The sequence below is a fragment of the Dendrobates tinctorius genome, unplaced genomic scaffold, assembly GCF_039654945.1.
Source record: "Dendrobates tinctorius isolate UK_male_01 unplaced genomic scaffold, ASM3965494v1 ptg000143l, whole genome shotgun sequence".
Classification (NCBI taxonomy): Eukaryota; Metazoa; Chordata; class Amphibia; order Anura; family Dendrobatidae; genus Dendrobates; species Dendrobates tinctorius.
The window spans coordinates 9,099,207-9,113,723 of record NW_027361810.1 but is presented as its reverse complement, the minus strand read 5'-3'; the positions used below and the strand labels follow the sequence as shown (position 1 = coordinate 9,113,723).

At 48.1% G+C, this 14,517-nt stretch overlaps 1 protein-coding gene across 2 annotated transcripts in view; it reads right to left on the bottom strand.

Moving 5' to 3' along the window:
• PLCD4 (phospholipase C delta 4) overlaps positions 1 to 14,517 on the bottom strand; it is a 59,470-nt gene that overhangs the window by 30,868 nt on the left and 14,085 nt on the right. For both annotated transcript variants that reach the window (XM_073545401.1, XM_073545402.1), the window contains 2 exons: positions 14,197 to 14,353; positions 13,830 to 13,946 (listed from right to left, as the gene is read on the bottom strand). In XM_073545401.1, coding sequence (XP_073401502.1) covers positions 13,830 to 13,946; positions 14,197 to 14,353 — 274 coding nt within the window. The remainder of the gene's footprint in view (positions 1 to 13,829; positions 13,947 to 14,196; positions 14,354 to 14,517) is intronic.

The following is a 14,517-nucleotide window of genomic DNA, read 5'->3' as shown; positions in this document are numbered from 1 at the left end:
GATGGAAAAGGATGGGGACTTGGACACGTTTCTGCGAGCCTTTGAGAAAGCCTGCCGACAGTACCGGCTGGATAAGGTCCAATGGGCCAGGTACTTGACTCCAGGGCTAAAAGGCAAAGCTCTGGAGGCGTTTGCTTCTCTGCCGTCAGAAGACGACGACTATGATGCCATCAAGCAGGCTCTGATCGCCAAATACCGACTGACACCTGAGGTATACTGAAAGAAGTTCCGGAACCTCCAACGTGGCCCACACGATAGCTATAGTGATGTGGTGCAAGGACTGATTCCTTTAAGCAGCTACGGGACCTGATGATCAAAGACCAGTTCCTGCATCTCTGCCCAGCTGAGGTCCGACAGTTCATCCTGGACCGCGAACCAACGAAAGCTGACAAAGCGGCTCAGATCGCCGACAACTACGAGGCCAACCGGAAGCCAGAGACGCGGAGGCCATTCACCACCAGCTGGAAAGCCTGCAACCAACCCCAGTGCCCCAGCTAGCCGTCACTCCGGAGGCCCTGGCCCAGATACCAACGCCAGGCCTATTACTGACAGTCGCAAGTGTTACAACTGCGATCGGACTGGTCACCTCCGTTCCACCTGTCCGGAAAAGCCGAAGAAACCCACAGCCAAGGCTTCTGGGCCCAACGCCTCTGTTCTTTTGGTGGGAGGTGTGGTTGGGAGGATTGACGACAACGTTCAACCTGTCCAGGTGGGGGCCCGTCTTGCTTCAGGCCTCAAGGACACCGGGGCTGAACGAACCCTCATCCGTCCTGGACTGGCGGCCCCTGAAGAGTTTGTTGAGGGGAAAACCCTGACTGTCACCGGGATTGGGGGTACCCGCTGTCTCTTGCCAGTGGCCCGGGTATTCCTTGATTGGCGTGCTGGGAGCGGGGTGAGGGAAGTGTGAGTGTCCGAAAACCTGCCCACTGATGTTTTATTGGGAACTGACTTGGGGAGGATGGTTGCATACTATGTCCCTGACACCCCTCCCCAATTTGATAATAAGGGCAATGTTAACCCTGATGATGATGATGATGATGATGACAGGAAACTGAATGTGTTACCTGCAAATGCCTTGATGAGTAATGATGCCACTAACAACCATTCTCTCCCCAGGAATGATGGTGATGTAACTTTACCAAAGCAATCTGATAACCATTCTTTTCCTAGGAATGATGATGATGATGATGTATCTGTGCCGACGGAACCTGTTAACCATTTCTTTGAAACGGTAGATGTGTCCACAGGTACCGAAGTGCTCAGCTCTGTCACTCTACGGAGTGAGACGGCTGAGGAATCCCTGGCAGGAGCAAGCAACGGTGCTCAAGGAAATGGGGAGGTGCATGGGGACCATGAGGAAGGTAATGCCATGCAACTGACCAGTGCCACCGAGGAAGGTAACTGGCCCATAAGTAGCACTGCTCCTGAAGTGTTGGGGGTGGATGGGGAGGAAGAGCCCATAGCAGCACCGACTGGTGGGTCTGTAGAAATCCCCAGGGAGACAGCATACATAGCAGCTGTCACACGCAGTCAGAGTGCCCAGATCGCAGGTAGCGCACTGTCTTCTGGACCCTCTTCTGCTACAGGAGAGACTGAACCAGAGGTGAACCCAGAGCCGGTTCTAGAGGGTCCCAGTAAGGAAGGGTCCCTGACGTCACTTCTGGCAGCCTCCAGCAAGTAGTTCCAGGCTGCTCTGCACTCAGATGCAAGCCTGGAGAAATTGAGACACCTCGCCGAGACGCCCACCTCCGAGCCTGATAAGGAGAGGGTGTTCTGGGAACGAGGAAGGTTGTACCGGGAGACAGTACCCGGAGATCCCCAAAAGGAGTGGTTGAGGGAAAGACAGCTAGTCGTCCCCCTACAGTTCAGAACTGAGTTGTTGCGGATTGCCCATGAGATTCCACTCGCTGGACACTTGGGGATCAGCAAAACAAAGGCACGGCTGTCTCAACACTTCTATTGGCCCAAGATGGGGACAGATGTAACACAATACTGCCGCTCCTGTAACACCTTTCAAAAAGTGGGTAAGGCGGGGCCTGCTCTTAAGGCTCCCCTTATCCCTTTGCCGGTGATAGAGGAGCCTTTCCAGAGAATCACGGTGGACATTGTAGGCCCGCTGGCCATCCCCAGCAGCTCTGGAAAGCAATACATTCTCACCGTGGTAGACTACGCTACCCGGTACCCAGAGGCAGTAGCTCTGTCTTCAACCAGGGCAGATAAGGTGGCTGACTCACTGGTGACCATCATTTTAAGCGTAGGATTTCCCAGGGAGATGCTTACTGATCAAGGGACCCAATTCATGTCTCGCCTAATGGAGGCTCTCTGTGAGAAAATTCAGGTGAAGCACCTGGTATCGAGTGCGTATCACCCACAGACTAATGGTTTGTGTGAACGCTTCAACGGTACCCTCAAACAGATGCTCCGCATGCTGGTTGAGACCCAACGTCGCGACTGGGAGCGGTACCTCCCACACCTGCTGTTCGCTTACAGAGAAGTTCCGCAGGCCTCGACCGGTTCTCCCCCTTCGAGCTCCTGTATGGCAGGCGAGTCCGGGGACCCCTTGGGTTGATAAGAGAATCCTGGGAAGATGAGCCAAACCCCACAGAAGTGTCCATCGTGGATTATGTCATGCGCTTCCGTGACAAGATGCAGACCTTGACGCAATTGGTGCATGACAACATGACGCAGGCTCAGGCTGACCAGAAGCACTGGTACGACCAGAACGCCCGGGAGCGGACCTACCAGGTGGGTCAAAAGGTATCGGTGCTGGTCCCCGTACCAACGGATAAGCTTCAGGCAGCCTGGGAAGGCCCATACGTCGTCCACCAACAGCTCAACCGGTTCACCTACGTGGTCACGCTTGACCATGCTCGGGGTAGGCGCAAGGCCTTTCACGTCAATATGCTGAAGGCGCCCCACGAACGTGAAGCTTGCGTCCTACCGGTCTGCAACCTGCCCGAGGATGGGGAGGAAGATCCCCTCCTGGACATGCTGGCCCAAGCCAAGGCCAATGGGTCCATTGAGGACATGGAGATAAGTGGTTTGCTAACCGTATCCCAGCGGTCGCAGTTGGTGGAAGCCCTGGAACCCGTCCGGGCCGTGTTCACCAACCGACCTGGGAGGACGGAGTTAGCGGTTCATGAGGTGGACACCGGGAATCACACCCCACTACAGCGAACACCTTATTGGATCTCTGAGGAGGTGCAACAAGTCATGCGCCAAGAGATTAATGAGATGTTAAGGCTGGGGGTGATTCGATGGTCAAAAAGCGAGTGGGCCTCACCTGTAGTCCTTGTGCCTAAAAAGGATCGAACCACCCGGTTCTGCGTGGACTACAGGGGTCTCAACGCCATCACAACCTCTGATGCCTACCAGATGCCGCGCATCGAGGATCTGCTTGAGCGGTTGGCAAAAGCAAGGTACATATCCATCATGGATCTGAGTCGTGGATACTGGCAGATTCCCCTGAGCCCTGAGGCGCAGGAGAAATCCGCCTTTATCACCCCCTTTGGACTGTACAAGTCCACGGTCATGCCCTTCGGCATGAAAAATGCCCCTGCCACTTTCCAGCAGATGGTCAACCACCTGCTTCGGGGACTGGAGGAGTACGCGGTGGCGTACTTGGACGACATCGCCATCTTCAGTTCCACCTGGGAGGAACACCTTCAGCATCTCCAGGAGGTGCTCAAGCGTCTTCACCAGGCAGGCCTGACTATCAAGCCAGGAAAGTGCCAGATGGGCATGAGCGAGGTCCAGTACCTGGGGCACCGGGTTGGCGGGGGTTGCATGAGGTCAGAGCCAGAAAAGGTGGACGCAATTGCGTCCTGGCCCACCCCCAGGACCAAGAAACAGGTGAAGTCCTTCTTGGGCACTGCAGGGTTCTATAGGCGGTTCGTGCAGGACTATAGCGCCCTTGCAAAACCCTTGACGGACCTCACCAAGCAGAGGCTACCCCAAACAGTCAACTGGACAGATGACTTTGAGGCGGCTTTCCAAGCTTTGAAAGCAGCCCTGTGCAGCTCTCCAGTGTTGAGAGTAGTCAACAGCAGTCGCCTGTTTCTGGTACAGACCGACACCAGCGAGTTTGGCCTCGGTGCTGTGCTCAGCCAGGTCGACTCGGGGAACCAGGAGCACCCCGTGTTGTACCTGAGCCGGAAACTTTTGCAGAGAGAAGTGGCATACTCGACCATCGAGAAGGAGTGTCTGGCCATGGTGTGGGCATTGCAACGTTTGCAGCCCTACCTGTACGGGCGCACCTTCACGGTGGTAACCGACCACAACCCTCTGAGCTGGTTGCACACAGTATCCGTAACCAATGGATGGTTGCTCCGCTGGAGCCTTGCCCTTCAACAGTACGACTTTACTGTACAACACAAAAAGGGCAGTGAACATGGCAATGCCGATGGGTTGTCCTGCCGGGGCGAACCCGCTGAGGTGTGCATGGCCGATTACCGACAGGTAATGCCTCCGTAGCGCCCTCTAAAGGGGGGAGGTGTAATGTAAGATATGATTTTGCAGAACTTTCTAGAATCTCCCATTGCTATACACTGAGGAGACAAGCCTGTGATGTAGCTGCAACCCCCCCTCCTTATCAGCTCTTTGCTTGCTGGTAACATGAAACCGTCCATTTCCTCTCGCAGCCTTCCCCCCTGCAAGAGAAAGCATTGCTTTGTTCTGAAACCATGAAGCTTGAATACAGGTATAGGAAATATTAAAAGAAGCCTAGCGCGCACTTCGCTTGTGACAGAGATATGAAACTCACATTCCTGCAAAGGGCACAAAGCCAGCTTTCTAAACCCCTGAGTTTCACGATTCTCGGACTTCCAGAAATTGAGATATGGATTGCTCCCAAATGGAGTGTCCTATCTAGTGCATTCTTGATGTTTTCTTGTTGGGTTTGTTACACTGGGAAACATGGGTGAGTTCATACGAGCTTCCCCATTAAGATATGGTTATCATAACCTTTTTAGTTAAGTTATAACTGAGAGAGAAGGGAGGTTGGACCTCACCAGACCGCCCATTTCGTGAGAATAAATTCTAAAATCTATTAACTCTGTCTCCATGCTCTAGGAAACGAACTATGCGCCTTGTTTTAGATAATTACGCTACTGTTCAGGTTGGCTTCGAACCCCTCCATTAAGTCTATAACTTAAGTGGAGAAACCAGGAGCTTGTGGCAGCTTGGTGTGCGTGGCTGGCGAGGCTAGCTGGCAGTACAGAAGGGTCTTATATTGCTGAAGGAGTGGTTGAGGCCACGGCATTGATAATTCTCTTACTGCAGTAGTCTAGTTGCCCGTGCACAACAAGCAGCCCGTCTGGTGACTACTTATCCTATGTGCAGTTCCCTGACTGACCTGAGGGTAAGGGGGGCGCCGGAGAGCTGCGAGTTCCAAAGTGGAACTTAGAAAGTGGGATATACATAAATTTCCGCAGTTCTTGGAAGGTTGTTAGCAGTGGTGGGGCATCCAAAATACCCCCCTGCGGTAAATTGTCAGAGCAAGATTAGCTTGCTGTATTTTTGTCACATGGTGCCAGTGGTGGGATAACTAAGATAAGCCCCCACTGTGCCTGTGATAGCCGTGTTCCGGCAGTGCGTCACGTCCCTCCGTCCGCTGACAAACCAGTGTCGGTGGTGGGATCGTGACATATTGGTGGCACAGGGTCTGCTGTCCGTCACAATTTGGCGATAGCGGTCCGCCGTTCCTCACATATTTGGTGGCAGCGGTGGGATAATCCTAGAGCATTAGTGATTTGTCTGTACAAATCCCCTCTGAAATGTAAAGTGCTGCGGAATATGTCGGCGCTATAGAAATAAAATTTATTATTATTATGGGGGCCGTACTATAGCAGTTATATTCTTGTACATAGGAGCAGTATTATAGTAGTTATATTCTTGTATATTGGAGCAGTATTATAGTAGTTATATTCTTGTACATAGAAGCAGTATTATAGCAGTTATATTCTCGTACATAGGGAGCAGTATTATAGTAGTTATATTCTTGTACATAGGAGCAGTATTATAGTAGTTATATTCTTGTACATAGGAGCAGTATTATAGTAGTTATATTCTTGTACATAGAAGCAGTATTATAGCAGTTATATTCTCGTACATAGGGAGCAGTATTATAGTAGTTATATTCTTGTACATAGGAGCAGTATTATAGTAGTTATATTCTTGTACATAGGAGCAGTATTATAGTAGTTAAATTCTTGTACATAGGAGCAGTATTATAGTAGTTATATTCTCGTACATAGGGAGCAGTATTATAGTAGTTATATTCTTGTACATAGGAGCAGTATTATAGTAGTTATATTCTTGTACATAGGAGCAGTATTATAGTAGTTATATTCTTGTACATAGAAGCAGTATTATAGCAGTTATATTCTCGTACATAGGGAGCAGTATTATAGTAGTTATATTCTTGTACATAGGAGCAGTATTATAGTAGTTATATTCTTGTACATAGGAGCAGTATTATAGTAGTTATATTCTTGTACATAGGGAGCAGAATTATAGTAGTTATATTCTTGTACATAGGAACAGTATTATAGTAGTTAAATTCTTGTACATAGGAGAAGTATTATAGTAGTTATATTCTTGTACATAGGAGCAGTATTATAGTAGCTATATTCTTGTACATAGGGGCAGTATTATAGTAGTTATATTCTTGTACATAGGGGCAGTATTATAGTAGTTATATTCTTGTACATAGGAGCAGTATTATAGTAGTTATATTCTTGTACATAGGGGCAGTATTATAGTAGTTATATTCTTGTACATAGGATCAGTATTATAGTAGTTATATTCTTGTACATAGAAGCAGTATTATAGTAGCTATAGTCTTGTACATAGGGGCAGTATTATAGTAGTTATATTCTTGTACATAGGGGGCAGTATTATAGTAGTTATATTCTTGTACATAGGGGCAGTATTATAGTAGTTATATTCTTGTACATAGGAGCAGTATTATAGTAGTTATATTCTTGTACATAGGAGCAGTATTATAGTAGTTATATTCTTGTACATAGCGGCAGTATTATAGTAGTTATATTCTTGTACATAGGGGCAGTATTATAGTAGTTATATTCTTGTACATAGGGGCAGTATTATAGTAGTTATATTCTTGTACATAGGGGGCAGTATTATAGTAGTTATATTCTTGTACATAGGGGCAGTATTATAGCAGTTATATTCTTGTACATAGGGGCAGTATTATAGTAGTTATATTCTTGTACATAGGGGCAGTATTATAGTAGCTATATTCTTGTACATAGGGGCAGTATTATAGTAGTTATATTCTTGTACATAGGAGCAGTATTATAGTAGTTAAATTCTTGTACATAGGAGCAGTATTATAGTAGTTATATTCTCGTACATAGGGAGCAGTATTATAGTAGTTATATTCTTGTACATAGGAGCAGTATTATAGTAGTTATATTCTTGTATATTGGAGCAGTATTATAGTAGTTATATTCTTGTACATAGAAGCAGTATTATAGCAGTTATATTCTCGTACATAGGGAGCAGTATTATAGTAGTTATATTCTTGTACATAGGAGCAGTATTATAGTAGTTATATTCTTGTACATAGGAGCAGTATTATAGTAGTTATATTCTTGTACATAGGAGCAGTATTATAGTAGTTATATTCTTGTACATAGGAGCAGTATTATAGTAGTTATATTCTTGTACATAGAAGCAGTATTATAGTAGTTATATTCCTGTACATAGGGGCAGTATTATAGTAGTTATATTCTTGTACATAGGAGCAGTATTATAGTAGTTATATTCTTGTACATAGGAGCAGTATTATAGTAGTTATATTCTTGTACATAGGGACAGTATTATAGTAGTTATATTCTTGTACATAGGGGCAGTATTATAGTAGTTATATTCTTGTACATAGGAGCAGTATTATAGTAGTTATATTCTTGTACATAGGAGCAGTATTATAGTAGTTATATTCTTGTACATAGGGGCAGTATTATAGTAGTTATATTCTTGTACATAGGGGGCAGTATTATAGTAGTTATATTCTTGTACATAGGAGCAGTATTATCGTAGTTAAATTCTTGTACATAGGAGCAGTATTATAGTAGTTATATTCTTGTACATAGTGTGGTGTAGTTACCACTGTGTCGGCTAGGGGGCGCTGTGTGGCTGTCCCAGGACGGGTGTACAGGCACATTCAGTGTGGTAACAGGAGCAGGGTCCTAAATGACCATTGTGGGTCTCAAGGTGGGTGGCCTTGGGATGCAGGCTCCAGGGTGTATTGATCAGCAGAGGTACTGCTGATCTTTCTGTTACACTGTGTCAGGGAAGCCTGTGTGTCTATACAACCTTTGGTGATGTCATAGCCATGTGATCCCCTGTGGGTGTGGTTACAGGGCTATGTAATTGAGGTGTTTGGCACATGTGAGAGTGTGGAGGGAGTCTGTCAGAGTGTGGACAGACTTCCATGTGTCCAGGTGGGACACTACAGAGAGTGGCCTGTGTGCTAAGGAAGGAGAAGCCTTCCTGTGTCTGCGGCTGCAGATGCAGCGCTGCTCTGGACATTGCCCTGGCCTGTGTATATTAGTTGTATATGGGGAGGACTACACCTCCCAGCATGTGCTGAGACTCTCGGTCCGAGTCTGAAGCCACGGACGTTTATGTTCTTTTGTGCCTAAGATAGAGGCTATTTTGGTGATATGCAGATATATGGTTTATGGAGCAAATAAACCTCATGAACTTTGGGAAGAACCTGCCTCATGATTGTCTCCCGCTGCACCTGAGCGAGTCACATCCCTACAATTGGTGACAGACTGCGGGCAGCGACTCCCAGAAGCACGTGTGGCAGCGCTGGCGATTCTGAGCCAGGAGAGCAGACGGTCTGACAACCGTGAGTAATACTGACCGAGGTCAGAGAAAGTGACTGTATTAATATTTGTGGGATACCTCTGAGGAGAAGAGGCGTCCAGGAACCTGTGTGGCCGACACAGGTAACAGACAGGAGTCTGTGTTGCACTGACCAGGGTCAGTGAGAGACTGTGTACCTGGAGGGGTCAGTGAGCAAGGTCCTGGAGGGTCAGTGTTGGGAGGAGCCCTGAAGCACGTGCTATGACCTTGGACCTGGTGAGGCGTGTGTTGGGCAGTAACAAGTGGAGACGGATGTCCTGAAGAGCACCCGCTGAGCCCCTGGACCTGGTGAGGCCGGTGTGTTGGGAAACCCTGGGAGGAGGGCTGCTCCCTGAATAGCACCCGGTGTGCCCTGTGTGTTGGACGGTCTCAGGTGGAGACGGTACGTCCTGAACAGCACACGGACAGGACATGTGAGAGACTGTGCATGTGTTTTTGTTTTTTTTTTTCTTTTCCTCTGCAAAACCTGAAGGTGCTTGCTGTGGCTCAGTGGGGTCACGAAGGTCTCGCAGCACAGGGACCTGGTGTTTTCTTTAAGGGATCTGCCCTGGGAGCATTGGTAGCAGACGCTGTCTGTCTACACCATCCTGCTGCAGCTTTATGGCATGTGACTAAGCGGATACAGTAGTTGTGGCTTTACACAACTATTAAGGGTGAGTACCCTGTATTATTGCTGCGTAACCCATTATACCTGCACTGGTAAGGCCCTATGGGCGCGCTTTTGTGGTTTCTTTTATCTTTGAGGGTGACAAGCGGCTTCTAGTAACCCGGCGGGGTTACGAAGGTGACAAGCGGCTTCCGGTGGATCGACGGGTCCACGAAGATGGCGCAGCAGGAGCTGCAGTGACACCAGCCGCTGTGTATGTGTGTGAACAGCAGCCGGAGGTGCCGGTGATCAGTGACAGCAGGAGCTGTGGTGGTGCCAGCAAAGACTTGTGTGGTATCGTTAAAAGACAAACTGTACTGTGTGAACTGTGGCCTAAGAGGTTCTGCAGGACGGACATGGGGAAATCCCAAAAGGGGGCGGTGACCCAAAAGGGGGCGGTGACCCAAATTGGAGTGGTAACCCAAAAAGGGGTGGAAACCCAAAAGGGGGCGGTGACCCAAATTGGAGTGGTAACCCAAAAAGGGGTGGAGTCCCAAAAGGGGGCGGTGACCCAAATTGGAGTGGTAACCCAAAAAGGGGTGGAGTTCCAAAAGGGGGCGGTGACCAAAATTGGGGTGGCAACCCAAAGCGGGGTGGTGGTCCAGAAAGGGGCCAAGTGTGAAGAAGTGACAGCACTGGGTGACTCAGTAGGTATGTCTGGAGTACCGCAGTGTATGTGCAGGTCTTTTTCAGAATGTGGAGTATCCTTTCCGGGTAGTAATGATGGGCCACAGATGTGTACAGTGATGCTGCACCGGGAAGGAGCCTTTGGTCGGCTGGACTCAGAGAGTCAGGTGACTCTGACAGGAACGCCTCTCGTTTTCTCTCTGACAGAGAAAAACATCAGGGTTCGCTGTAAACACGGGGTCACGGTGAACTACGCAGTAGACACAGTAGTGTTTGAGGGGACCAAAGGTGGTGAGTGCCAAGGTAGAGGAATACCACGGGACTTAGTCTATGCCTGGGAGAGGGGCCGGGACTTTCTTTTGTTTGATGACGTTTGGTCTGACGATGGAGATGCTTTGACTGTGGGACAAGCAGACACTGAGACAGTGACGGCTCCTGACATGGACAGGTCAGAGGTAGAACTGACCAGAGGAAGAAGTACATCTGCCCAACTGACGGACCTGAGGTCTCGTGATAAGACAGATGGTGGGCTGGGAGATGAGACTACTGGACTAGACACATTGGTGCTGGACGGTAACTGGAGGGTTCACTCGACTGGTGTGACTGACCCAGTGGTACCCTTTGATGATATAATTAAAGAGGTAGTGGTGAGACACGTGCTGGCCAAAAGAGAACAAGATCATGAGATACAGCTGATAAAGGAGACTGTAACAGAACATGTCGAACGGGAAAGAGTCCTAAGGCAAGCAGCTGAGCACAGAGTGGATGAGCTGGAGAAGGAAGTCTCTGAGCTCAGAGGTCACCTGTCAGCATGTAAAACCATGAACAAGACCCTGTTGGAAGATATGGAGGTGCTCAGAGAGACCCAAGAGAAGCATCAACAGGAGATTCTCAGGAGAGAGGATCAGCGTCGCTACCTGGCAGAGGAGCGAGATAAAGTTCTGCAAGAACTCAGTGGAGTAGTAAAAGGTCTTCTGCAGAAGAAGTGGATGGGTGAAGACGTACAGCGGCCGTGCCCGACTGATAGCAAGGCAGAACTGCCAAAGCCCATCTTGGAAAAGGGTCCTGAAGACTGTAAATCTCAGGAAGATGGTGAACCAAGAGCTGCACAAGACAGTCACCCGGTCTTGGCAGATACCTTGAGGGAAGTGTCCGTGGGGAACCCAGAGCCATCTGTCCAGGATGAGAGCAAGTCCATGACCTTCAAGTGCGTGATGGAGGTACCCGAAGACGTGCGAGAAGCGTGTGCCAGCGAAGGTGTGCATGAGACCTTTAAAAAGGCAGTAAAGGCCTATAGTGTGAGCTGGGCACCAGAAACAGACCAGTTGGTGATACTGGCATAAACGGAAGACACAGAGAGAAGGGTGGCTGTCCTGAAGGAGATGCACCTACAATGTCTCCGCACGAAACAGATGCTCGTGGAGCGTAATAGGAAAGCCGCTCGACGTCTGGAGCTTGCAAGGGAAGCACAAAGTCGGCTGGGCTTTGTGGAAGACATAATTCCGGTACCCAGAAATCTGGTGGGGAAAGTCGTTGGCAGACTTGGAAAGGTGATGCAGGAGATGGTGAATCGGTCCTGTGTGAAGAGAGTGAGGATCCCACCTGCTGGTGAAATCCAAGCCGTTATTGAAGTTGACATGGTTCCTGCCATTGTGGTTGGTTCGGTGGAAAGCATTGGGAAGCTTCGCATGCTCCTGGAATATCGGGTAGCGTACCTGAAGGAGATTGAGCAGCTACGACAGGATCGACTGCAGATGAATGAGCAGATAGAGAACGTCAGGTGGCGTCCACCTCCAACCCAAGGTGTAAGGACCCGAAGGGATCCTCCAAGGAATGAAAGGACAGGTAGTCGAAGGCAAGAACGTCGAGAGTCCGCAAGTGGCCGTTCTAATCGTAGTAACATAGGCACGAGACCCGGTGGTGGACATAGTGACAGAGGGTCAGACTCAGACCAGCCAGTTGGCCCAGCTGGACGTGGGACTCATGACAGTGTGAACTGGGAGAGCCGGCCGGTGAGAGAAAGGTCGGGTGACGGAGCGCACTGCAAACAGGTGGAGACTAAAGAGTGTCTGATTACACTGACGGACGTTGACGGGAAGGCCAAAGCCCAAGGCCGAGATACTGACCGCTGGGGGCGGGGGAGGCCTAACGTGAATATGAGGCAGTTTGACTACCGAAACAGACGGAGATGGTCCTCTCGACTTGTAGGGCAAGGTGACATGGGTGCCAGGTCTCAAGATACCTGGGTGATGTCATGTGTTCAACCCCACAAGTTTGAACAGAGGGGGGAGGTATGTGGTGTAGTTACCACTGTGTCGGCTAGGGGGCGCTGTGTGGCTGTCCCAGGACGGGTGTACAGGCACATTCAGTGTGGTAACAGGAGCAGGGTCCTAAATGACCATTGTGGGTCTCAAGGTGGGTGGCCTTGGGATGCAGGCTCCAGGGTGTATTGATCAGCAGAGGTACTGCTGATCTTTCTGTTACACTGTGTCAGGGAAGCCTGTGTGTCTATACAACCTTTGGTGATGTCATAGCCATGTGATCCCCTTTGGGTGTGGTTACAGGGCTATGTAATTGAGGTGTTTGGCACATGTCAGAGTGTGGAGGGAGTCTGTCAGAGTGTGGACAGACTTCCATGTGTCCAGGTGGGACACTACAGAGAGTGGCCTGTGTGCTAAGGAAGGAGAAGCCTTCCTGTGTCTGCGGCTGCAGATGCAGCGCTGCTCTGGACATTGCCCTGGCCTGTGTATATTAGTTGTATATGGGGAGGACTACACCTCCCAGCATGTGCTGAGACTCTCGGTCCGAGTCTGAAGCCACGGACGTTTATGTTCTTTTGTGCCTAAGCTAGAGGCTATTTTGGTGATATGCAGATATATGGTTTATGGAGCAAATAAACCTCATGAACTTTGGGAAGAACCTGCCTCATGATTGTCTCCCGCTGCACCTGAGCGAGTCACATCCCTACAATAGGAGCAGTATTATAGTAGCTATATTCTTGTACATAGGGGCAGTATTATAGTAGTTATATTCTTGTACATAGGAGCAGTATTATAGTAGTTATATTCTTGTACATAGAAGCAGTATTATAGTAGCTATAGTCTTGTACATAGGAGCAGTATTATAGTAGCTATAGTCTTGTACATAGGGGCAGTATTATAGTAGTTATATTCTTGTACATAGGGGGCAGTATTATAGTAGTTATATTCTTGTACATAGGGGCAGTATTATAGTAGTTATATTCTTGTACACAGGAGCAGTATTATAGTAGTTATATTCTTGTACATAGCGGCAGTATTATAGTAGTTATATTCTTGTACATAGGGGCAGTATTATAGTAGTTATATTCTTGTACATAGGAGCAGTATTATAGTAGTTATATTCTTGTACATAGGAGCAGTATTATAGTAGTTATATTCTTGTATATAGGGGCAGTATTATAGTAGTTATATTCTTGTACATAGGGGCAGTATTATAGTAGTTATATTCTTGTACATAGGGGGCAGTATTATAGTAGTTATATTCTTGTACATAGGGGCAGTATTATAGCAGTTATATTCTTGTACATAGGGGGCAGTACTGTAGTATTTTTTGGGGATATGGTGTAAATTTGCACAAAATCTGATTAAACTGAGGAAACTCGCGAATAATACTTTACCCATTTGACATCCCACATTCCACATGTCTTGTGGGTTGTAATTGGAGGAGTCGGTCCTCAGACCGGTGGGGTAAACTCGTGTGAGTTGACAGGAGTTGTGTCGGACAAATTCATTACCTACAAGAAAATAAAACACCCAAAAGTTAAAGACTAGAATGTCTACAAGTGAATACACAGATGTTGTAGGCCATGGGATAACATAGATCATCACTGACTGAAGTGTATAGCAATGAGAGCTCCCACTGCTTATAGAGCGGATATACTGTATACAGCAGGTCTAGTAATCAGCGGATATAATCATCCAAAGCAAGTTCTCAGGACTGAGTGAACTTCGGTACTAGAACTCCCATCATCCATAATTTGTCACCTGGTTCTCTGATGAGCTTCCGAGCCTTATACTCTGTGAAGGACGACATCTCATACGGCTTGTAGTTGGTCCTGGAGTGCTTGAAGCTCTCGAAGGGCACGCTCTTACAGTAGATAATGCAGTCCGATAATTCCTGTGAGAGGCGATCCTTAGATTTCTAAGAAAGATCAAATATAAGGATAGCAGCTTCCATCTTAAACTGTGAACAAAAGTTGATTTTTGGCCTCCCATCTGTAGAGTAGCTGAAATCCCACCCAAACCTGCATGAAGCTCCACAGATGTATATTTAGAAGACCTCGTCATACAAGTCTCAGCAGATGA